General features: G+C 33.0%; 1 protein-coding gene across 1 annotated transcript in view; it reads right to left on the bottom strand.

The window, feature by feature from the left end:
• The window catches only part of LOC119587830 (ES1 protein homolog, mitochondrial-like), a 24,484-nt gene that overhangs the window by 5,270 nt on the left and 18,763 nt on the right, over nt 1-451 (bottom strand). Inside the window, exon 5 of the mRNA XM_037936533.1 lies at nt 151-227. Within this exon, the coding sequence (XP_037792461.1) occupies nt 151-227 (77 nt within the window). The remainder of the gene's footprint in view (nt 1-150; nt 228-451) is intronic.

The following is a 451-nucleotide window of genomic DNA, read 5'->3' on the forward strand; positions in this document are numbered from 1 at the left end:
GGGTTGTTAATATTGTTCGCAAATCAACATAAAAGCAAATGCTCCTAATATTTCCTATGAATTTAAATCTTTTACAAATATTGCAGCAGACATCATAATAAGTTTTACATATTCACTACAAAGACGAGTTTTTCTTTCCAATTAACATACCTGTTCAACTACATTAGCTCCTAAGCCTTTTGCTGCTTCCAAAGATCCTGCATATGGCCACTTGCCTGAGCCATCATCTGTCAAAAAAAAAAAGGTTTGCTTAAAACACACACATACCATTTGCAGAAAATTTCTCCCTAGTACTCTTAAAATGGAATTATCCTGTTACACACACATCATATGGGAGGAATGTATGGACAACTCCACAACTTATGATTCTAATCATTCCTTGAATAATCAATTTCAAAGAGACAGTGCTCCAGAAATTTCTGAAATATATGGAAATAAAATTTATGAGTCA

This window comes from Penaeus monodon, chromosome 23, assembly GCF_015228065.2.
Source record: "Penaeus monodon isolate SGIC_2016 chromosome 23, NSTDA_Pmon_1, whole genome shotgun sequence".
Lineage (NCBI taxonomy): Eukaryota > Metazoa > Arthropoda > Malacostraca > Decapoda > Penaeidae > Penaeus > Penaeus monodon.